Source organism: Acinonyx jubatus, chromosome B3 (assembly GCF_027475565.1).
Source record: "Acinonyx jubatus isolate Ajub_Pintada_27869175 chromosome B3, VMU_Ajub_asm_v1.0, whole genome shotgun sequence".
Lineage (NCBI taxonomy): Eukaryota > Metazoa > Chordata > Mammalia > Carnivora > Felidae > Acinonyx > Acinonyx jubatus.
Window position 1 is genome coordinate 60,629,147 of NC_069386.1, and position 23,024 is coordinate 60,652,170.

General features: G+C 40.1%; 2 protein-coding genes and 1 pseudogene across 6 annotated transcripts in view; 2 read left to right on the plus strand and 1 right to left on the minus strand.

The window, feature by feature from the left end:
- Positions 1-8,748, minus strand: part of NUSAP1 (nucleolar and spindle associated protein 1) — a 41,386-nt gene extending 32,638 nt beyond the window's left edge. For all 4 annotated transcript variants that reach the window (XM_015064905.3, XM_015064904.3, XM_015064903.3 and 1 more), the window contains exon 1: positions 8,617-8,748. In XM_015064905.3, coding sequence (XP_014920391.2) covers positions 8,617-8,721 — 105 coding nt within the window. In that variant the 5' untranslated portion in view covers positions 8,722-8,748. The remainder of the gene's footprint in view (positions 1-8,616) is intronic.
- A 337-nt stretch (positions 8,749-9,085) lies between these two features.
- On the plus strand, positions 9,086-19,046 carry OIP5 (Opa interacting protein 5). 2 transcript variants are annotated; one of them, XR_008299227.1, is made up of 6 exons: positions 9,086-9,410; positions 9,661-9,727; positions 13,694-13,816; positions 17,600-17,681; positions 18,441-18,561; positions 18,890-19,046. XR_008299227.1 is itself a non-coding variant. In XM_015064910.3 (5 exons), exons 1-5 carry the CDS (start codon positions 9,086-9,088, stop codon positions 18,983-18,985), a joined length of 693 nt encoding a protein of 230 aa, XP_014920396.2. In that variant the 3' UTR covers positions 18,986-19,046. The 2 variants fall into 2 exon arrangements, 1 of the variants encoding a protein (XP_014920396.2); XM_015064910.3 differs by lacking the exon at positions 18,441-18,561.
- Positions 19,047-20,701: 1,655 nt separating this feature from the next.
- On the plus strand, positions 20,702-21,647 carry LOC113601789 (60S ribosomal protein L34-like; annotated as a pseudogene).
- The last annotated feature ends 1,377 nt before the right edge of the window (positions 21,648-23,024 follow it).

Sequence of the window (23,024 nt, forward strand, 5' to 3'; positions counted from 1 at the left end):
TTCTGGCTTGGGCAGCTCATGGAACATGGTGGGGGTCTCTCAGATGAGGAATGCCAAATACAGGCAGGCTTAGAGAGGAGGATGGTTAAAGGGCTCCTGAGGAAAGGGACTCCTATTTTCTCTTTCCAGTCCAGGAAACATCCCATTCTTGAAAGAGAATTATCAATCTGATTGGTTATGTTTTCTTGTGCTGTAAAAGATCAAGCATATTGGTTATGTTGTCTTTTCCTCCTCCTCCACTCAGCCAGGCAGTTGAAAATCAGAGATTTCCTTCTCAAGGTGGGCTCAGCCACCACTTCTCATACCATTTATCATTGGCCATGTGTCCAGGAGAGAACAGCAGAGATCCAGATTTGGTTTAGGCTTCAGGGGACAGGAGAGGCTGCGCTTAGGGTGTGAAGCCCATCCTCCAGCCTGGTTCACCAGTATGCCCTATAAGTTATTAGTCACCATACTGGCTAGTAATAGAGTGGTACCTATTTTCTACTTGCTGTTGTTTCTTGAACCTGAGGGTCTTCTCTGTGAAGGGGATGATTGGCATGGCAAAATTGAGGCATTCTTGGTTCTTCTATCAAATTTTTGCCAACCACTTCATTGGGTTTTATCTTTTTTTTTTTTTTTTTGGTGGTGAGAACACTTCACCTAAGATCTACCTTAGCAAAATAATAATAATAATAATAATTTAAGAGGTAAAGAGAATGTAAGTTGGGGGAGAGGGGCAACGGGAGAGAGAGAATCTTAAGCAGGCTCCACGCTCAGCACAGAGCCTGAAGCAGGGCTCCATCCCATGAGCGTGAAATCATTACCCGAGCCAAAATCAAGAATCGGACACTCAAACAACTGAGCCACCCAGGTGCCCCTAGCTTAGCAAATTTTTAAATATACAATATTGTTTGTCATAGGTTCGAAGTTGTACAGGTTTCCAGAACACTCCTTAAAATGCCACGAAAATACCAAGCTTGTGATAATGATGAAACGAGGTGCCTGTGGCAGAGCCAAGTCAGGGCATCTAGCTGACTGATGTTATGGGGTGATGCTCACAAGAACCAAGCAGGAAGTGCAGGTGTTAGTATACACATGCATTCCCTCAACAAGCACTTATGCTGCACACTGTCCCAGGCACTGGAGAGAGAGTGGTAAATTGGACAGACAAGGTCCCCACTCCCCAGGAACCTCTACTGATGGACCAGTGGGGAAACAGACTTTCTTAAAATTTCATTTAAAAAAAATTTTTCCCCCAACGTTTATTTACTTTTGAGAGACAGAGTGTGAGTAAGGAAGAGGCAGAGAGAGAGGGAGACACAGAATGCAAAGCAGGCTCCAGGCTCTGAGCTGTCAGCACAGAGCCCAATGCAGAGCTCAAACTCATGAACTGAGATTATGACCTGAGCCCAAGTTGGACGCTTAACCGAATGAGCCACCCAGGCGCCCCTAAAATTTCATTTCAAGAGAAAGAGAGCTCAAATGGGGAGAAGGGCAGAAGGCAAGAGAGAATTTCAAGGAGGCTCCATGCTCAGCACAGGGCCCCACATGGGGCTCGATCTCATGACCCTAGGATCATGACCTGAGACAAAGAGTCAGACACTCAACTGACTCCTGAGCCACCCAGGTGCCCCAGCTGTTTTCTTTTTTAAACATTTCCCTCCAAATCAGGATCAAACCAAGTATGTCACCTTACATTTGCAGGAGTCTGGATTTTATTTTAGGTGTGAAGGAAGTCAATCACCTTGATTACCAAGTGAGTCAAGAGTACAGGTGGGAAAGCAGCAGGCTGAGGCAGTGGTCAAGGGAAGAGGGTGTGTGGCCCAGGTCTGCAGCACTGGAGATGGTGTCCAGATGTCAGATTTCAGGAGTAATTGGGAGGAAGAGGCTACGAGGATGGATGTGGATCATGAAGAGAAGAATCAAGAGTGTTCTAATGTGAGACCCCACTAAAAAGGAGAACTATAGATCCATTTCCCTGATGAACATGGATGCAAAATCCTCAACAAGATATTAGCCAACCAGATCCAACAATACATTAAAAAAATTATTCACAACGATCAAATGGGATTTATTCCTGGGATGCAGGGCTTGTTCAATATCCGCAAAACAATGTGATTCATCACATCAATAAAAGGACAAGAACCATATAATCCTCTCAATAGATGCAGAGAAAGCATTTGACAAAATACAGCATCCTTTCTTGATAAACACCCTCAAGAAAGTAGGGATAGAAGGATCATACCTTGAGATCATAAAAGCCATATATGAACGACCCAGAGCTAATATCATCCTCCATGGGGAAAAACTGAGAGCTTTCCCCCTAAGGTCAGGAACAAAACAGAGATGCCCACTCTCGCCACTGTTATTCAACATAGTATTGGAAGTCAGCCTCTGCAATCAGACATCACAAAGAAATAAAAAGCATCCAAATCAGCAAGGAGGAGGTCAAACTTTCACTCTTTGCAAATTACATGATTCTCTATGGAAAACCCAAAAGATTCCACCAAAAAACAGCTAGAACTGATTCATGAATTCGGCAAAGTTGCAGGATATAAGATCAATGCACAGAAATCACTTGCATTCCTATACACCAACAATGAAGCAACAGAAAGGGAAATCAAGGAAATGATCCCATTTACAATTGCCCCCAAAACCATAAAATACCTAGGAATAAGTCTAACCAAACAGGTGAAAAATCTATACACTGAAAACTACAGAAGGCTTATGAAAGAAATTGAAGATGACACAAATAAATGGAAAAAGATTCCATGCTCCTGGATAGGAAGAACAAATATTGTTAAAATGTCAATACTACCCAAAGCAATCTACATATTCAGTGCAATCTCTATCAAAATAACACCATCATTCTTCACAGAGCTAGAACAAATGATCCTAAAATTTGTATGGAACCAGAAAAGACCCCAAATAGCCAAAGAAATCTTGAAAAAGAAAACCAAAGCAGGAGGCATCACAATCCCAGACTTCAAGCTATACTACAAAGCTGTAATCATCAAGACAGTATGATACTGGCACAAAAACAGACATTCAGATCGATGGAACAGAATAGAGAACCCAGAAATGGACCCACAAACGTATGGCCAACTCATCTTTGACAAAGCAGGTAAGAATATCCAATGGAATCAAGACAGTCTCTTCAGCAAGTGGTGGTGGGAAAACTGAACAGTGACATGCAGAAGAATGAACCTGGACCACTTTCTTACACCATACACAAAAATAAACTCAAAATGGATGAAAGACCTAAATGCAAGACAGGAAGCCTTCAAAATCCTTGAGGAGAAAGCAGGCAAAACCTCTCTGTCCTCAGCCGCAGCAATTTCTTACTTGACACATCTCCAAAGGCAAAGGAATTAAAAGCAAAAATGAACTGTTGGGACCTCATCAAAATAAAAAGCTTCTGCACAGCGAAGGAAACAATCATCAAAACTAAAAAGCAACGAACAAAATGGGAGAAGATATTTGCAATATCAGATAAAGGGTTAGTATCCAAAATCTATCAAGAACTTACCAACTCAACACCCAAAAAACAAATAATCAAGTGAAGAAATGGGCAAAAGACATGAATAGACACTTCTCCAAAGAAGACATCCAGATGGCCAACCGACACATGAAAAAATGCTCAACATCACTCATCATCAGGGAAATACAAATCAAAACCACAATGAGATACCACCTCACACCAGTCAGAATGGCTAGCATTAACAACTCAGGCAACAACACATGTTGGTGAGGATGAGGAGAAAGAGGATCTCTTTTGCACTGCTGGAGGGAATGCAAACTGGTGCAGCCACTCTGGAAAACAGTATGGAAGTTCCCCGAAAAATTACAAATAGAACTACCCTATGACCCAGCAATTGTACTACTAAGTATTTATCCAAGGGATACAGGTATGCTGTTTCAAAGGGACACATGCACCCTAATGTTTATAGCAGCCCTATCGACAATAGCCAAAGTATGGAAAGAGCCCAAATGTTCATCGATGGATGAATGGATAAAGAAGATGTGGCATATATATATAATATATAAATATATATAAAATATATAAATGTGTATATAAAAATTATATATAAATATGTAATATTTATATATAAATGATTTGTATATATTTATATATATAAATTATTTATTTTATTATTTATATGTAAAGTATATATATTTATATAAACATATGTAAATATATATCATACACACACACACACACAATGGAGTATTACTCGGCAATGAAAAGGAATGAAATCTTGCCATTTCCAACAACATGGATGGAACTGGAGGGTATTATGCTAAGCAAAATTAGTCAGAGAAAGACAAATATCATATGACTTCACTCCTATGAGGACTTTAAGATACAGAACAGATGAACATAAGGGAAGGGAAGCAAAATTAATATAAAAACAGGTAGGGGGACAAAACATAAAAGACTCTTAAATATGGAGGCAAACAGAGGGTTATTGGAAGGGTTGTGGGAGGAGGGATGGGCTAAAAGGGTAGGGGGAATTAGGGAATTACTCCTGAAATCATTGTTGCACTATATGCTAACTAATTTGGATGTATATTAAAAGAGTGTTCTAATGTGGGTCTCAATCATCTACTGAGACTGGGAAGAGACCTTAATTGTTTTGAAGTGGCCATGCTGTTTAAGATGCACTTAAAGATAGGAGTCAGCACCTCAGGAGAGAGGTCCCACCAGAGATATGGAGTCATCAGTTCAATATGAATTTAAAGTTATGATAGTGGATAAGGTCACCTGGGGAAAAGCATAGTTAGAGAAAAGACACAACTCTGGGGCACTCTGCATTTAGAAATTTAGCAGAGGAAAAAGCAAGAGAGAAGGCTAGAAGGAAGTGCTGGTAAGATAGGAAAAAACTTAACATCAAATAAGCCTACAAAAGAAGTGGTTTAAGGAAAAAGGAACATTAGATCCTGCCAAACAGCAGAGGAAGATAGAGATGAACTGTATGCTTGGTAAGGTTCAGAGCATGGTGGCCTTGGTAACAGCAATTACAGTGAAACAGAACAGAGAAATCAGGCAGCAAATGAAGGACAAGGGCTCATGAGAGAGCTTTGTTTTATTTTAAGATGGGGGATATTAACACCTGATTGCATATATCATCAAAATGAGCAACCAGAGTGGGAGAAACTGATATAGGAGAGAGGAGCTAGCTGCAGGCACATAGCCCTGGAAGAGGGAACAGGATCCACAGCACAAATGGCAAGGCTGCCCTCACACAAAGGCAGAGTTCTTGGGGATTGGGGACAGGCGCGGGATGGCTGGATAGTTTGATAGTGGAAAGAGGAGGTAATTCTTAGCTGATTGTGTCTATTTTTCCATGACCTATGAGGAAAAGTCAAGTGAGGGAAGGGAGCCAATTTGAGGTGAGAGGATATGAAATAATGGTCCTCAAAAATAGAGAAGTTAATGACTACCAAGGGAGTATAGGGGAATCAAATGCTCATTTTATGATTTATGGTCATAAATTTAAGTTCAGTCAGCAAAGTCAGGGGATTTTCTCCAGGCAGGGTCGGCTGGTTAGGTACAAAGATTAAGCACCTAGCCAGGTTTAATCAGGCTTGGAATTTGGGCAGGAGATGAAGGGGAGCTACAAGAGAATGCAGATGGCGCCAGTCTTTGTAATCTAGGCTTGTTTGTGAGCAGGAAAGCCAGGGCAGGAGTGAGAAGGACCAGTGGCCACACAGTAAATACCAGTAACTGACTCCTTCATTGAGACACTACTCTCAATGGTAAACCACAAAAAAAGGGCTAAGATTTTTCCTTCTAAATTTATTTTGAATGTTACCATTCTGATGGAATTTATTTAAATCTTATTCTGTTTAGTGTTTTAAAATAATCAAAAAAGGGCTGCCTGGGTGACTCACTTGGGTTAGCATCTGACTCTTGATTTCAGCTCAGGTCATGATCTCAAGGTTCATGGGATCGAGCCCCTTGTCTGGCTCTGCGCTGACAGTGCAGAGCCTGCTTGGGATATTCATTCTCTCTCTCTCTCTCTCTCTCTCTCTCTCTCTCTCTCTCTCTCTCACTCTGCCCTTCCCCTGTTTGAACACACAGTCTCTTTCTAAATAAACATTAAAAAAGTTTTTTAAATCATCAAAATGATCATCTAATCTTGATCACTGCTTAGAGCAATTTGTTCATATTTTGCTTATATACTCTGAGCTTAAAAAGCCAACTGATTTAACAAGCTCCTAAGCTGTACAAATTGTAAATAATTTAAAACATTTTAGTTATAAGAAGTTACAATCACATATAAAATTGAGAGCATAGTCTAATGAACTCCCATGTATCTATCACCCAGTTTCAACAATTATCAACATTCTGTTGTTCTTACTTCATCTTATTACCCTCTCTTTGTCCTAGAATATTTATAGCAAATCCCAGGTGTCATAACATTTCACCTGTAAGTACTTGGCATGTATTACAAGAGAGAAGGCCTTAAAAAAAAAGGGGGGGGGGGCGCCTGGGTGGCTCAGTCGGTTAAGCGGCCGACTTAGGCTCAGGTCATGACCTCACGGTCCATGAGTTCGATCCCCGCGTCGGGCTCTGTGCTGACAGCTCAGAGCCTGGATCCTGTTTCAGATTCTGTGTCTCCCTCTCTCTGACCCTCCCCCGTTCATGCTCTCTCTGTCTCAAAAATAAATAAACGTTAAAAAAAAAAATTAAAAAAAAAAAGAGGGGGGAACATAACAATACCATAATACTCCAAAAAATTAACAATATCTTAATACCTAGTCCAAGTTTAATTTTCGTCAACTGTCTCAAAAGTCTCTTTTTATAGTTGGTTATAATCAGTGTATGGTCAACTTTGGGGAAACAGTACCTCTCAAGAAATATTTATTGAGGGGTGCCTGGGTGGTTGGGTCAGTTGAACATCTGAATCTTGATTTCGACTCAGGTCATGATCCCAGGGTCATGGGATTGAGCTCCACATACAGCTCCGTGTTGACCATGGAGCCTGCTTAAGGTTCTTTCTCTGTCCCTCTGCCCCTCTCCCCTGCTTGCTGTCTAAAATAAAAAATAAATTAAAATTTTAGGGTGCCTGGTGGCTCAGTCGGTTGAGTGTCTGACTTTTGCTCAGGTTGTGATCTCACAGTTTGTGGGCTTGAGCCCCACATGTGGCTTTGTGCTGACAGTGCAGAGCCTGCTTGGGATTCTCTTTTCTCTCTCTGCCCCACCTCCCACCCCTGATCGTGCTCTCTCTCTCTCTCTCAAAAATAAACATTTTAAAAAATTTAAAAAATCTATTTATTGATACCTACCTACTATGTGCCAGATACTGTGTGCTAGAAAGGCAATGGGGTCTGTGGTGGCCTGAAATACTTTACTATGCCACTCTATAAAAACAGGTGACTAATCAGCTAATGCAGATTAGGTGCCTCAAGAGACTACAGGTGAGGCTTTTAGGAATCTATCTCTCTTGGAATAGCTCTTTAGAGATCCAAATGGTTGTGGGGCCTTAATGTCATCCAGAGCTCTGAACTCAGCAAGCCTCCACTGTAACTCTCTTGCCACCCTCTAGGGCATTAATCTAGCACTGCCAAGAAGTGATTGAAAATAATTATTCAGCATCTCCTATATAAAATGCACTGTGCTTAGTGTTGTAAGACTTCCAAGGAACATGGATGAGATTCTTGTTCAAGGAATTTAACTTTTAGTGAAGATAATTTAATACACAAATAACCAGAGGTGAAAGCCTAAAAGTGCTCAAAGAGAGTACTTGAAATTAAACTGCGTTAAAAGCACACAGAGTTCCTGGAATTACTGGGGTAGTGGACCTATGGCCAAGGAACTGAAGAGGAGGAGACGAAGTGCCAAGTCAGTGATATTTCTGATGGACTCTGAAGAGCATTTGAAAGTTATTAATGCAAATAAAGAAGAGGGAAAGACAAGGGGATATGGGGCCAAAGGATCAAAATTAGCAAAGACAGAAAGATGGACAAAGGTGTCAGGTGTTCAGAGAGCAGTACAGTTTGGATGCTGTCTTGGATAAGATTCCAGCTAGAATGCAGAAAGCTGATGGGATTTAAGGTAAAGAATTAAGGCTTTATGAAATAGTATTGGGGAGCCATTAAAGACTAAAGCTCAGAAATATCTCCAAAGACACTCCTTTATTTAATTAAGCCCCAACAAGTACCTGGGCACTAATTATTTTGTTTTAATCACTTAAAAGCATTTGTAATACCTAATTTAGGCATTCACTCTGTAAATACCACACCCACACCCTGCAGAACAAATCTCGAGTACCCTAAGAATTTTGTGTGAAAACTCCACCGAAGAATATATAAACCCCACTCCCAAAATGAATCCGCACAGTTCCCCCTCAACATTTTACAGCCTCGGAGACAAAATTCCAGAGTACGTCCAATAAAACCAAAACAAACAAACGCTTGCGAAGTCAAGGCCTATGTGAGCCCCCAGAAAAGTCAGCCTCAAAATAAGGTGAATACTATGGCTCCCTCTCCGTTTCCCCAGCTGGTGGGACAGCTGCCTCATTCCCCGTTCGGTCTCTTCCTACCACCTCTACCGAGTTTCCCGTTCGGTCTCTTCCTACCACCTCTCCGAGAACGCTCAACCTGCCCCGCGGGTTACTTGCTACCTACCCTCAGGTTAGCCCGGAGGCCCAGACTCTTGGCCAAATTCTGCAGGTCGCTGTATTTGAAGGTGTCCAGCTCCTCAAAGGAGGGTACAGTCATGTCGAGCTGCATCCAAGCGACCTGGATAGCACGGACACTCTAAACTAAACAGCGCCGTTCAAAGCTCTGGCGCCACTTTGAGCGTTGACTAAACCGAACTTTATAGAGAGTTTAAATTGAAAATGCTGTACTTCTATTGGTTAAAAATGTCTTGAAGGCGGGGTCTCCTGGCGTTGACCAATAGAAACGAAGATTCCCCTCCCAGGAGGCCTGCGATTTCCCCCCCCACCCCTCATTAACACTTTGGCGCCGAAGGGCGTGTCCAGAAAGCGTGCGCAGGGCAAAGCCTCGGCTCACGGTGTCCAATGAGGATACAGGAACCGTGTGTGGGCGTGGTCAAGTGTCTGTTCGAAGCTGAGGCGGGGGCTGCAGAAAGATGGCCGCTCGGCCGAGGCGGCGTTGTCACTCACTTTATGCGATGCTGTCGCAGGGTAACGTTTGTGATGGCGCCAAGAATTCAACTGAGGAACTCTCTTGTACAACTTCTATGGAGTGGGACACGCAGGTGGTGAACGGGTCCTCGCCGCTTGGCCCCGCAGGCTTGGGGGCGGAGGAACAGCCAGGCAGACCGCAGCTGCCGTCGTGGCTGCAGCCCGAGAGGTGCGCCGTGTTCCAGTGTGCACAGTGCCACGCAGTACTCGCTGACTCTGTGCACCTCGCCTGGGACCTGTCGCCGTCCCTCGGGACCGTGGTATTCTCCAGTGAGTGGGGACGGAGTCTGAAGAAGACAGGAGGAAGGCGGAGAGGGTGCACCCGCTTTGTCACGGGATGGTTGAGAGCAGGGTGGTGAAGAAAATGGGGTGAAGATTTGTAAGGAAATTAACGCCTTTGCCAAGAGTGGGGGGCAACTTTTCATGTTTTTTGTGGCCATGGTGAATCTGTTTGTAGCGGGTAGGTTTTCCTTTTCAAGGCTTCACAGGTATTCATTCTGACTTCTATTTATTTACCCAGGAGTCACAAACAACGTGGTTTTGGAAACTCCCTTCCTAGTTGGCATTGAAGGTTCGCTCAAAGGCAGGTATGTACTGAGAGTTCTCCTTTGGTTTCTAGCCCTTATATTAATAACACGGAGAAGCGGGGAACCGACGTGCACAAAGGAACAAGAAAAGTTTATTCTATCCATACAGTGTATTTGAGGGATGTTCCTTTTACCTGTTTGAGACTTGTAGGAACTTTTCAGTGAAATGGAAAAGTTGGTTGTAGTTGTGTGCACATTTTAACATCTTTCTGAGGGCCACATCTCCCTAGTGGTTTGTGCAAGGGAAGTGAGGCTAAGAAAGTAATGTCCAGTAGGGAAAAAGGGAGAAAAGTACCTTTTGGTGTGTAGAGAGAATCACTATAAACTACAATCCTTTGAGATAAGTAAAACTTTTAAATTTGTATTTTATCTGCAGTTCGTAATAAGCCATGGCAGGACTAATTCTTCTGTAACCTGGGAACCTGGGGAAAAACACAAGTTGAATGTTATGTACTTGAATACTGCAGGGTAAACTTTGCATCCAGTCTCTGCTGTGATCTACAAGTGAAAACAAAGTACTCAGATAATTTATTATTAGAAGGCTCCTCAATTTTGAATGTTGGCTTTAACGGCAAGACAGTTCATTCTGACCACAGTTTGGTTCAGTTTTTGGGTTAAAGTACGGGAATTGTTACTTTACCCAGTAATTGGAAAGAGCTTTGCAGCTCCCTTTTCCCAGTTGAAAGATACTTACCAGAGTGTCCTCTTCCCACCTAAAGGGAACAGGTAGGAAAAGAGTGGTGGCTTGCTTGGAATTGGGTCATTTGGGGCCAGAAGCAGATGTTCTCCAAATATCTTCTTAAAGTAGGATAAGGCATCTAGGCACATGGTATCCAGTACTGTGACCATTAGCCACATGTAGCTATTGAGTACTTACAATGTGGCCATCCTGAATTGAGAAATGCTATGAGTGCAAATATACACTAGATTTTGAAGACTTAATACAAAAAAATTAATAGTTTAAAAATATTGATGACATGTTGAAATGATATTTTTGATATATTGGGTAGCATAAAATGTATTAAGGCTAATTTTACCTGTTCCCCTGAATTTAACAAGACTAATAGAAAATTTTACATTACTTATGTGCCTCACATTATGTCCCTTTTGGGCAGTACTGATGTAGATGGTTTAGAAAACACTGGAGGGAAATTCCCATGTGTTCGTATACTTTTAGAATAAGGAGAGCCATGGGATTTGGTAGGAAGAGATTTATTATCAGGAAATGGTTCCTGTGATTATGGAGGGTGAGAATTCCCAAGAGCTGTAGTTGGCAAACTGGAGACACAGGAGAGCCAGTGGTTTAGATCTAGTCCAAGTCCACAAGCCTGAGAACCAGGAAAGCCAAAGGTGTAACTTCCAGTCCAAAAGCCAGAAGGGTCTAGACAGAAGAAGAGCCTACTTTTCAGTTCAAGTCCAAAGGCTAAGGAAAAAACCAATGTTCCAGCTTAAATCAGTCAGACAAGAGGAGTTTCCCCTTATTCCTGAAAGGATTAGCCTTTTTGTTCTAATTCATCAGACCTTCAGCTGATGAGATGAGGGCCATCCCAAATCTGTCTACTGATTCAAATGTTAATCTCATTCAAAAACACTCTCACAAACACGTTCAGAGTATTTGACCTAACTGGGCACCATATGACCTAGTTAAGTGGACACATAAAATGTAACTATCACTTGTTAACTTGGCAACCACACACATTTCCTAAAACCATACGAGACTGCAAATAAAGACAATACCAAGGTCATAATTCTAACATGTTACAACTGTCCTGCATACAACTGAAAACATACTAATCCCTTCTCTGGAAGAGGAAATAAAGTCCTTGAGTGATGTTTACATTTCTCCTTGATATCTCATAATTTATACTGTAAAGTAAAATTAATAATAAATAGTTTGATATAGTATGATATAATAGTATGATCTTATGTTACACAGTAAGGGAATAAGAGAGAAGAAAAGAGATAAACATGCAAAAACACATACTCATAACTAAGGAGGAAATACTCATGACAATCACAGTCCTCATTTCTGTAACTGGTTACTAGGTCATAGCTGATATTTATAACTAACTTCTTCCACTACCCATATATATCCCCTTGCCTTCAGCAAGCACTCAGCTGGTCATAGTTCTTTGGTGTGGTAATGCATACCTTCATTTTGAAGGACTTGAGCCATTAGCAGACTAATATTCAATGAAATATGTTATATTGCACACACAAGCATATTTTGGGAATTTTTTTCACATTTTGCTCTGTTCTATATATTAGTTTCTCTGAGACATTTTTCTATAGGTACTGTGATTTGTCTGATACCATTAATTCCTGCATAGGAATTAATTTAAATTAATGCAACTTTCTTTCTTTTTTTTTTTTTTTTAAGTTTATTTATTTATTTTGAGAGAGAGGGAGAAAGTGGGAGAGGGACAGAGAGAATCCCAAGCAGACTCTGCACTGCCAGCGCAGAGCCCATTGTGGGGCTCAAACTCATGAACTGTGAGATCATGACCTGAGCTGAATATCAAGAGTTGGATGCTTCACCAACTGAGCCACCCATGTGCCCTGATGCAACTTTATTTCATGGCTTGCTTTTTGGTTACTATACTCACAAATATACAGTACTACATGTGTGGTATGGGACTTAATTTACCAATGAATTTGGGATATTACGTTTATTTTTTTTAGTGTCCATTGACAGGAATTTTTTTTAGTCAAGTGATTTTTATACTCTATTAATGCAATTTTACTGCATAATATATTATGTTTACAAAAATAATTTTTTCCTGTATCAAGCTACTTTAAAATTATTTTCAAGGGGTGCCTGGCTGGCTCAGTTGGAAGAGCTTGTGACTCTTGCTCTTGGGGTGGTGAGTTCAAGCCCCATATTGGGGGTAGAGACTACTTAAATAAATCAATTTTAGACTGAGAGAGAAAACACACGCAGTAGAGGGAGAGGGAAAGAATCTTAAGCAGGCTCTGTGCCCAGTGTGGAGCCCAACATGAAACTCGGGCCCATGACCCTGAGATCATGACCTGAGCTGAAATCAAGAGTTGGACTCTTAACTGACTGAACCACTAGGAACCCCAATAAGTAAAAAATTAAAAAAAAAATTGTTTTCAGTACATGCATGATGAAACACACTTAGTTTTTTCTTAAAACATTTCTTTGTATTATTTGAATATGTCTTACACACCAGCAAATATGGTTAATGACTTACCCAAGTGGTGTAACTGTTTCCACATCCAATAATCTTTCAGAGGATTAAAAAAAAAAATGCCTTGGCTAGGGTAATAGGATTTCTACCCCCCCCCCCCCCCCCCCGCCCTGCTCTATTGGCATTTTGTCTGGGTATTTTTAAGTTAATTTTTTGTTACATCTGCATAAGAAAATTCTTGATTTGAGTTCTATTAATTGTTTAGTAAGCCCCAATCAATTTAATTATTTTCCTTATACTGGAAATTGGTTTGATGGTAGCTAATTTGTATGGTTATGTGTAGTTTGTGGGGTTTTTTGTTTATTTATTTTTGAGAGAGAGAGAGAATCCCAATCAAACTCTCCTCTGTCAGCACAGAGCCCGAGGCTCCTGAGATCCTATCATGACCTGAGCTGAATCAAGAGTCAGAGGCTTAACCTGCTGAGCTACTCAGGCGCCCCTGGTCATGTATAGTTTTATATGTTTAAATATTAATCTGATTAGTTAGCTCTTTTTCTGCTTTTCAAATGTAAATTATTCTATTGAACTGACAATTATATATCCATAATTGCTTTTGTGGCCAGAATCCACAAGAGAATCTGTAATCTAGGATGTAATTTTATTAAAACCTGAGTTAACCTTTTGTGAATGTGACATTTCTTCAGGCTCGGTCCTATTATAGCATAGTTTTTAGGAGACATAGTTTCCAGAGACTGGTTATTTTATATTTCTTCTCTGATTTTTTTTCTTATCCATATTCCATTTTTTCTTCTAGCATTTACAACCTTTTATTCTGTACTTCCTGTGGGATTCCCATTGGTTTCCATTTGTATTCTACCCATGCTGCTCTGGCTGCCTTGAGAGGTCACTTCTGCCTTTCCAGTGACAAAATGATATGGTGAGTAGACTTAGATATTCTTTATCAAATACATGTTAAAAGAACTTCCTGAAAAAACAGAATGTGTGTACCAAAGAAAATGCTAAAGCCAGGCATTGTCGTTTACACAAAAAGATGGGCAGTGGGACCAAAATAAAGTCTCATAATGTTATGCTCATTTTAGATGTCTTGTAATCATACCATGTCTTATTAATCATACCTTGGAATAAATGAGAGGATATTCTTTCATTATAGAAACTACTGGAACGTAAGCTTTTGCAAAATAATGTTGTAATAGACACTTACTGATTTGTGCCCAGCCTCTGTTTCTCTCCCCATAGAGTGGGACCTTGTATCCTTATTTTTATCGTGTGTGATAGATATCATTCCCAGGTGATGGGATCAAGAATGAATACCTCACCTAAGCTAAGCAAATTAGGCTTTCTACTCTAGGAATTTGAAATAAGGACCCAGAGACATTGGTCATTTGTAAATGGTACTGGTGCTGAAGTTGGGAAATGAAAGCTCTAGGTTTAGGATAGCTATTTTCTATGTTGTACATGTAGATGCAGAGAAATCTTGTCTGGAGAAAAGAATGATGCAGATAGATACCCACAGGAAGGTAAAAAAAAAAAAATACTGACCATGTGGCCTCATAGAATCAGACAAAGTACACTACTTATTATTCCTTCTTATGTAGTACTTTGGATATTTCTTTATCTTCCTAATACTACTTTCACTTAAGCTTATTTATTTATTTATTTATTTATTTTACATGTATTCATTTTTGAGAGACAGAGACAGAGCACAAGCGGGGGAGGGGCAGAGAGAGAGGGAGACACAGAATCCGAAGCAAGCTCCAGGCTCTGAGCTGTCAGCACAGAGCCCGACGCGGGGCTCGAACCCATGAGCTGTGAGATCATGACCTGAGCCGAAGTTGGACGCCCAACTGACTGACCCACCCAGGCACCCCTACTTTTTTTTTTTAAAGCTTACTTTTTTAATGTTTATTTTTTGAGAGAGTGCACACGTGTGCAAGCTCAGGGGAGGAGCAGAGAAAGGAAGACAGAAGATCAGAAGCAGGCTCTGTGCTATCAGCACAGAACCTGATGTGGGGTCAAACTCACAAACCCCTGAGACCATGACCTGAGCTGAAGTCGGACACTTAACCAACTGAGCCACCCAGGTGCCCCTCACTTAAGCTTTTTCGTTTATTATAACAAATTGAAACATCTATTATAGTCTTTTCTTGATCATTTAAAAAAAAAGTGGGGGAGGGTTGCCTGGGTGGCTTAGTCGGCTGTGCGTCTGACTTTGATTTCAGCTCAGGTCATGTTCTCATGGTCCGTGATAGAGCCCATGTCAGGCTATGTGCTGACAGTGAGGAACCTGCTTGGGATTCTTTCTTTCCCTCTCTCTGCCCCTCCCCTGTGTGTGCACGTTCTTTCTCTCTCTCAAAAATAAATAAACATTGGGGCTCATGGGTGGGTCAGTCAGTTGAGTGTCCGACTCTGTTTTGGCTCAGGTCATGATCTCACAGTTCGTGGGTTCGAGTCCCACATCGGACACTGTGCTGGCAGCAGGGAGCCTGCTTGGGTTTCTCTCTCTCTCTGTCTCTCTGTCATAAATAAACATTTAAATTAAGTAATTTAAAAAAATAGCCATTGATGACCTACTTTATGTGTTTATGCCAGATATTAAGCTTACCTCACTTGAGTTCTTAATAGAAGAACACTGGGTCTCAGAGAGGGGAGCTGAGATTTTAATCTGTCTTAACACTAAAACTCATTTTCCTTTCATTAAACATGAAGTTTCCTTTTTCTCTTTTTATGTTTTTACTTATTTTTGAGTTAGAAACAGCATGAGTGGGAGAAGGCCAGAGAGGGAGAAAGAATCTGAAGCAGGCTCTGCACTGTCAGCATGGAGCCCATTGTGGCTCAAACTCACAAACTTCATGACCTGAGCCAAAATCAGACCCTTAACCAACTGAAGCACCCAGATGCCCATCCTTTTTCTCACTTAATGTGCTTAGATAGGTGTTTCTAGGTGAGTTTTGGGTGACTAAACAATAAAACTCATAAAGCCCATCTTTCACTCACAAGGTTGTTCAATGTGCATTAGGTATACTATTTGTTCCTCGGTGCAATTTTTTTTTCTTTTTTTTTTTTTCAACATTTATTTATTTTTGGGACAGAGAGAGACAGAGCATGAACGGGGGAGGGGCAGAGAGAGAGGGAGACACAGAATCGGAAACAGGCTCCAGGCTCTGAGCCATCAGTCCAGAGCCTGACGCAGGGCTCAAACTCACGGACCGCGAGATCGTGACCTGGCTGAAGTCGGACGCTTAACCGACTGTGCCACCCAGGCGCCCGCAATTTTTTTTTCTTTACTGCAAATTTTCAACAGAAAATATATACTTCAAATGGATTGATAACTTACTTTCATTTTCTAATTTCTTAAATAATTTCTTTAAAAAAAATTTTTTTAATGTTTATTTGTTTTTGAAAGAGAGAGAGACAGAACACAAGTTGGGGAGGGGCAGGGAGACAGGGAGACACGGAATCTGGAGCAGGCTCTAGGCTCTGAGCTGTCAGCACAGAGCTCAACACGGGACTTGAACCCCCCAGACCGCGAGATCATGACCTGAGCCAAAGTTAGACCCTTAACCTACTGAGCCACCCAGGCACCCCAAATAAGACCTAAGTTTAAAGAGGGTGAAAAGTTATTTCTAACTGTGTTATTAGTAACCTCAAGTCTTCTTCAGAAAGTTATAAGTAGTTGTTCCAGGTGAGCTGTAATTGAGTTTTTGCACAAGGAAGTTAAGTTTTTAGTAACAAAAATTTTTAATGTAAATTTTAAAAGTATAATAGGATTTTAAGGAATTTCTTTAAAATAAGGAGTTGGGACTCAAAGGTCAGTATATTCTTTCTGACTAAGTAGAAATTAGGAAAGTATAGGTAGCACAAGTCTGGAAAGATAATAAATCTATGTCTTTGTGTGTCAGAATGAATTTGGTTGCTAGGAAAAATTAAACCTGACTGATGGTGGCTTTAACAAGTAAGGGTGGGGGTGGTTGGCCACCCCAGGAGTCTTCTAGTGGCTTAGCCACAATAGAGCTCTGGGTGAGCATCTCTGGTTTTCTTCTTGTAGGCTGTGACAGTTATAAGCATTACATTCATAGACAATAGCATCCCCAACTGGAAGGAAAAGGATATGGGAAATGGGAACACAGTGAATGGTCTCTTTAGCAAAAATTTCCTTATTATTGGCCAAACTATGTCCCATGATTGCCTTAAGGCAGGAGAGCAAATATGTGACAGTGGAGAGTAAGATTGCACACTTGGCTCAGAGCAGTTATTATTCATCTCCTACTATTGGGCATACTCCTGCCCTAAATGAAATCTAGGTTCTGTTAGCCAAAAACAAGTTAGGAATGGCTACTGGATAGGCAACCAACAGTGTTGTCACAATATGATTACTTTTCTTCTAACTGCTACACGATCTACTGGTGGACTGTGAAGCTTATACTCATCAGAATTCTTCATAGGACCCTGGTTTTTGTCTTTAGTTTGTTGTGGGGTTATTTTGTCTCCTGGCTGGCAAGGGGTGAGATAAAACACACAATCTCTCTGATTTCTTAGTTGAGGATTTGTTTTTCCTAAAAGACACATTATGAATGCTCAAATGGAAATCTGTAAGAAGGCGGTCCTTGCCTGACATGTTATTTTAGAGGGCAAGTTTGGTTCACTAATAATCTTATCTGTAGTATGATACTAATATTTTCTTTATATATTTTCTATCCAGCTATCTCTTAAAAACAAAGGCCATAGTAAATGCATCTGAGATGGATATTCACAACTTATCTCTACCAGAAAAGATTGCAGAGGTAAAATTTCATGATGGTTGTATATTTACTATAATACAGGCATACCTCAGAAATATTGTGGGTTCAGTTCTAGACCACCAGAATAAAACAAATACCATAATACAAAGCAAGTCAGATTAATATTTTGGTTTTCCAGTGCATATAAAAGTTATGCTTATACGAAACTGTAGTTTACCTAAGTGTACAATAGCATTTTCTAAAAAAACAACATGCATACCTAAAAATTCTTTGGTAAAGGGACTAAATAGCAGAAGAAAAGAGAAAGAAGTAGAAAAAATGTCCCAGGAAATAGTTGAAAAATTCCCAAATTTGATGAAAAACATAAATTTCCATATCCAAGACCTCAATGAGCCCCAGGTAGGATAAACACAGAAGAGATTTATTTATACCCCAACATATCATAGTAAAAATGTGGACAAAAAAAAAAATCTTGAAAGCAGCAATAGAGAAATGATTCACCAATCCAAGGGTATCCCCAAACAAAGGAGAGGCTCTAGAGTTACTTGTTTAAGTCATAGTTCCTGATGAATTTTGATTGTTTTTGTATCTTGGATGATAAAAATGAGATTTAGTGTATGGTGCAAATTATGTCAGAAATAAGACTTTTGCTAACCCAACTTCAACAGATAATCCTCCGTAATTCTGTATTTCATATTTTATGCTGAATAATACCACTAAGTTTGGTTCTAGATATAGCTATTCATAGGTGAAAGAACTATTGAAAATTGTCTAATTACACCAAACATATGTTCTTAACAGGGCTACTTTTGAAGACCATTGGCAGAATATCAAACAAAAGCATTTGTTACCGGAAACAAAGGAAAAAAGTTAGATTCTTGCCACTAGGAAAGGAAAGGAAGACTAGTTGATGCTTCTCTCCGTAAGCTTTCTTACTCCACCTTATTCTTGTCTTCCTTTCCAGTATTTGGAGTTTAAACCTGATGTTAAGAGGTAGATAGGAGAGAGACTGAAGCAGTGACACTCAGCAGTGGCTGGTCTTTTTTCACATGAACTTTGTATCTAAGGATCTCATTGTGCTCCGAGTTTGTACCATAAAGTTCTTTCAGAAATAGAAGAAACATATTTATGAAATATGTTGAGACATTGCCAACTCCCAATCACTAGTTTAAATTTGAAATGGCTTTTAGAATCACCAAATTGAGTGTTAAGCTTAAGATGCCCTGATACCTATTTATTTTTTTTCCTAGCTGAAAGAGAAGATAATGTTAACTCATACTCACTTAAATTCACTGATGAAGATTCTGAAGGAAGTAACTCCTGACCAGCCCAAGCCAGAAAACTGATCCAGAATCAGAGTTTAAGTATTAGGGTCGGTAAATAAATAAATTAATAAATAAATATTTTTTTTAAAGTATCAGGGTGAGTCCTTGTTGCTATCTTCAACAACAGGTGCTGTTTGATCAATTCGCAAGAAAGATTGGCTTCAAGAATGGATGAGAAATGTGGTTTATTAGGATTTTGTCTAGGCTGATTGTCCAGATGATTTGTGAAGCCTGTTCTAGAAGATGAGAAACTAAAGAGCCTTCTGTCTAGCTTTTGTTTGCTTGTTTTAATGTTTATATATTTTGAGTGAGCAAGCATGAGCGGGAGAGGGGCAGAGACAGAGAATCCCAAGCAGGTTCCACACTGTGCTGTCAACGCAGAGCCTGGCATGGGGCTGGCTCCCACAACTGTGATATCATGACCTGAGCCGAAATCAAGAGTCAGACACTTAACCAACTGAGTCTCCCTGGCCCACCCTGTCTAGGTTTTATAGCTATTTGTCTTAAGAACTTATTTTAGCTTGTAAATTTCATAAATGTTTATTTCTGAAACCCTCTTTTGCTGCGAATTTAGGTTGATGGGGAGACAATGTCCCGTGAATGCTCTGATATAAAGATGTGCATTTGTTAGGTAAAGACTGAGAAACCACTTTTTTTCTTATGTAAAATACAGGTACATACATATTTTATAGGTAATATTCAATAAGTTAACTGGAAAATATACAATTTATCTTTCTCTTTTCATTTGTAAACTGAGCTTAACCAGGTAATAAAGGAATGATAAACATCATTCACCAAAATGCTGTTTTTTCTATTTTGCTTTATGTAGCACATGGGCTCAGTAGCTTATCATATTATTCAATAAAGATATTATACTAGCTTCTGGGGATAACAGTTAAGCCAAAACAGCCACTCTCTACCTGCACAGAGCTTATTGTCTCAACAGAGATGGACATTCAAATAACCAATGAATACATGTGAAATTACTAGTGTAGTAAGGATTTTGAAGAAAAGGGACATAGAGCTACAAGCACATACAGCATGTAACGGACCTGGTCTGGAGGTCAAGAAAGACCTCTCTGAGGAAGTGACATTTCAGCAGTGGTCTTACAGAGTAGGAGTTAATAAGGTAATGGAGGGAGAAACATGTGCAAAGGCCCTATAAGGTCCATAAAAGAAGGTCTGCAGGAGTTACACCAGTGGTCAGAAACCAGCGGTGCGAGGACTTACTGTCCTCCTGAAGGATGGTGGTTGTTATCACAAGAACAGTGGAAGCCCTTGAAGAATTTTAGAGGAGGCCTGTGATAGGATTGGTTTTACTTTTGTAGAACCTTACTATGGTTGTCTTGTGGAGCATGGGTTATAGGTTCAGCTAGCAGACCACTGAGGGACTGGCAAGAGCACAATTGAGACATGATATAGCCAGGTTGACTTGGTTCAGCTGTAGCTAGCAGCATTTAAAAAAATTTTTTTTTCCATTTTATACTACATAAAGGACATTTCCCTTTAAAAGTATTTTAAATTTGGGATGCCTGGGTGGCTCAGTTGGTTGAGTGTCCAACTCTTGATTTCGGCTCAGGTCATGATCTAGAGCTGTGGGATCAAGCCCTGTATCTGGTTCCACACTAAGCATGGAGCCTGCTTAAAATTCCCTCTCTCTCTCTCTCTCTCTCTCTCTCTCTCTCTCTCTTCTGCCCCTGCCCTGTTTGCACCCTCTCGCTCTAAAAATTAAAAATTTTAAACAAAATTCTGACTTGCTTTATGCTTTTGAGTTGCAAAATCTGATTCCATAAACAAGGGTGAAACCTCTGGCAACAAATAGTACCAGAAAAACTCTTATTTTCTACTCAAGAATGAGACATAAGAAATTAATACTGTATTGAATTATCCTGTTTTGTGTGTGTGTGTGTATGTTCTTACGTAGCTATTTTCCATAACCTCTGGATTTGCTGATTTGGCAGACAAATAGAAATTTAAATGCTCGAACTTTACGTCAAATTAAGCTGGCTGGTTTTAAATAGGTTTTTTTCCCCAAATACAAATTATGTGCTTATTCTAGAAAAAAGTTCAAACATAGATGTATGACAAAGAGTGAAAACTACACTTCCTTTCCACCTTTGAAAAGCATGGGATAGCAAGCTAGAAAGTGAGCATGCTCTGGAACCAAACTATTTGGATTCCTATCACAATAGGATAGTGATACTTCTAGTGATATTTTGGATACTTCTAGCCATAAATGTAAAGAATTTACATAAGCTCTTCTTATAAAATAGGGATTAAAAACTAGGGCTGGTTTTTCCCTCTTCTGGAGATGGCATCATAGGCATTCACAATGGTCCAGCATTTGACATCCCATCTTATGCTGTCCTACAATACAGCCTCTAACAAAACTTAAGGTGTCCCAAACCCCTGGAATAGAATAATTTACTGTTACACCAAGGAGATTGGGAAAGCATCAGAATCAGCGTGTGGTGTGTGTGCTCAGGCTGGCTTCAAGGAGTTCATGCTGTGAGACCTACAGTTCTTATGAGGTGGTCTACAAGGAGAAAACAGCAGGGCCTAGGGTGGTTCCACATGTGCTAAGTGTGTTTGTGATAGGATCAAGCATGCTTTCCTTATTAAAGAGCAGAAAATCATTGTGAAAGTGTTGAAGGCACAAGCACAGAGTCAGAAAGCTAAATGAAAAAATGAAGCTTTTTGGTCTGGGGCGTCTGGCTCTCAAGGTCATCATCTCATGGTTTGTGGGCTCAGGCCCCACATCGGGCTCTGTGCTGGCAGCATGCAGCCTGCTTGGGATTCTCTCTCTCCTGCTTCCTCCTCTTGCTTTGTCTTTCAATATAAACTTGAAAAAAAAATTGTTTAAATCAAAAGGCTTGTTCTGTTAAAAAAAAAAAACAACCAAAAACTAGGGCTGGGGGCACCTGGGTGGCTCAGTTGCTTAAGCATCCTACTCTATTTCGGCTCAGGTCATGATCTCGGTTTGTGAGTTCAAGCTCTGCGTCAGGCTCTGCACTGACCATGCGGAGCCTGCTTGGGATTCTCTTTCTCTGCCCCTCCCTTGTGCTCTCTCTCTTTCAAAATAAATTAAAAAAACCAAGAAACTACGGTTGTAGTGAAGAGTAAATGAATTAATGAATACACCTAATGTAATTACAGCAGTGCTTAGCACATACTAAGTGTTCAATAATCTTTATGCATGTGGATATACATATATAGACATAAAGGCAGTTATATCTTTCACATTATTCTACCATCTGCTTTTCTCAACTTTCCATACCAGCCCATATGCAAATTATTTAGTATCTGCATGATTCAATGATATGAATATATCAGAATTTAACTATTTCTTATATTGGATCCTTGTATATATCTTTGCATAGTTGTACTGGTATTTCTGTAGGAGTGATTACTAAAATGGGCCAAAGGGCATATGCATTTATAATTTTGATATGCCTTCCATACACTAGTTGATACTCACAAATGGCTGAATTTTTAAACAACCCTTTTAAATGATACTTTTAGGTGGTATGAGTCCCTATGAAAATCTAACAAACATCAATGACTGACTGATATTAACAGATTCTAAGGCTACTTTGCTACAGTTTGTTACTGAGCATTGTATATATATTGAATAAAAGTATTTTCAGAATTCCATATAGTCATGAGAATAAAACTACATACTAAAGTTCCTCCTGAGTTGTAAGCATTTAAGCTCCTGAGTTAACAGAAACTATTCCCATTTTTGTAATCCCAACATCTAGTACAGTACCTGGGAATGGAATATATCAGTATATATCAGTGTGTGTTAGTCAAAAATCAAAAGAATGATTACATTAAGTAATCGTACCTCAAAGGCCACATAGCTTTTGTTCCTCTCCACTTGACAAGAGCCAATCCCAAGGAAGTTTGTAACATCTACTTTTTAAATTTTTTAATGTTTTTTTTTATTAATTTTTGAGAGAGACAGAATGCGAGTAGGGGAGGGGCACAGAGAGAGGGAGACACAGAATCCGAACAGGCTCCAGGCTCTGAGCTGTCAGCACAGAGCCTGACATGATGC

Bases quoted from the DNA above. Each gene is read 5' to 3' on its own strand.
- OIP5 (XM_015064910.3), top strand. From the start codon at position 9,086: ATGGCCGCTCGGCCGAGGCGGCGTTGTCACTCACTTTATGCGATGCTG. The intron at 13,817-17,599 runs GTGAGTAGACTT...TTTTCTATCCAG, and splicing joins TCCAGTGACAAAATGATATG to CTATCTCTTAAAAACAAAGG. The intron at 17,682-18,889 runs GTAAAATTTCAT...TTTTTTTCCTAG, and splicing joins TACCAGAAAAGATTGCAGAG to CTGAAAGAGAAGATAATGTT.